The 1,250-nt window shown below is 60.9% G+C and overlaps 1 protein-coding gene across 1 annotated transcript; it reads right to left on the reverse strand.

Annotated features, from left to right (window-relative positions):
- Positions 1-187: 187 nt before the first annotated feature.
- Positions 188-1,097, reverse strand: LOC113408336 (U4/U6 small nuclear ribonucleoprotein Prp31-like; the record flags this gene model as incomplete). Its single annotated transcript, XM_026661526.2, has 3 exons — positions 862-1,097; positions 471-531; positions 188-271 (listed from the first exon to the last, which is right to left on the reverse strand). Coding segments are annotated over exons 1-3 (316 nt in total), but the record flags the coding sequence as incomplete, so codon positions are not given.
- Positions 1,098-1,250: the final 153 nt, after the last annotated feature.

A 1,250-nucleotide genomic window follows, 5' to 3' on the forward strand; every position in this document is an offset into this window, starting at 1 on the left:
GTGACCATCTGATGTGACCTCCTGCACAAGGCAGGCCAGAGAACTTCCCTGACTTCGCCATGCAGAGCATGAGCCAAAGGAGATGAAGCCCCTCCCTTGCACGGCACCTCCTGTACCCCCAAACACACACTGCGCCCCCCCCACATGCGTCTCTTTTAGCAACGCCCGCCACAAGGCAGCCACTCACTCAGTTCATTTTCGATCTCCACCGTCAGGTTGTTGGCGTCAACGATCACTCGGTACTCCGGAGCCGCCTCCACTGGCCCCATCACTGCGGAGAGAACGCATGTAAGGATCTCACTGGGGCTCTGTGCTGCAGGGAGCAGGGTGGGGATTCAGTAGGGGGCGCTCTCCCCACACAGACAGTGCTGACCCCAATGCTAGGAGGTGCTGTGATACTGATGGTACCACCTTTGCAGTCAGAGCAGAGAGGTTAGCTGCGCTCCCACACCCCATCCCTGATCCAGTACCTTCTGTGGCTTTCGACTGTTTGCTGATATACTCCTCGATCTTCACCATGATCTCCGCAAACTGCCAAGAGAAAACACAGCAGGCTCTTCTGTACTTGGAAAAGATGAAGCAAGTGGGGGAAAGGGGAGCAGTAGGGGATGCTCTCCCCTCCGAGTCAGGGCTGACCTCAATGCCCCAGCATGACATTAGAGAAAAGAGGCCCCATGTCTCATTCACTGCCCCCAAGCAAGCCAGCCAGCCCGCCCCCCGCCTGGGGCCAGATGGGAGCCAGCACCCCTTAGAAGGGAGAGGCCCCTTGCCCCATTCCCTGCCTCCCTGAGCCGGCCAGTCCCTGCCCTGGGGCTGGATGGGAGCCAGTGCCCCCTAGAGGGGTAAGGCCCCATCTCTCACCATCTTGCTGTCCCAGAGCTTGGCAATGCTCTTGACCGAGTCGACGCTGAGGTCCAGCTGCATCTCCTCCTGCACATCCTCAATGGCCGGCTCATCTTCCTCATCCACAAAGTTGTCCTCCTCCTCCGCCGCCTCCTCCAGGTCAGCCAGCAGCTCGTCCGCCAGAGACATCCTTCAGGTCTGGGGCGGCGAGGCGAGAGCAGGGAGCGGAGGTGAGCAGAGCCTGGAGTGGGGGCGGCTTCTCCGCACACCCCACCCAGACACCCTCTGCCCTAGGGATTATCCCACCCCACGACCCCACCCAGAGCCCCGGCAGGGCTGGAGTCAGGTCTTCTTTTGTGAGCCCACCTTTCCCCCTACCCCCAACCCCTCCTCCTGCCTGTACCCCC

The sequence above is a fragment of the Terrapene carolina genome, unplaced genomic scaffold (assembly GCF_002925995.2).
Source record: "Terrapene carolina triunguis isolate 2854851 unplaced genomic scaffold, T_m_triunguis-2.0 Scaffold8745, whole genome shotgun sequence".
Lineage (NCBI taxonomy): Eukaryota > Metazoa > Chordata > Testudines > Emydidae > Terrapene > Terrapene triunguis.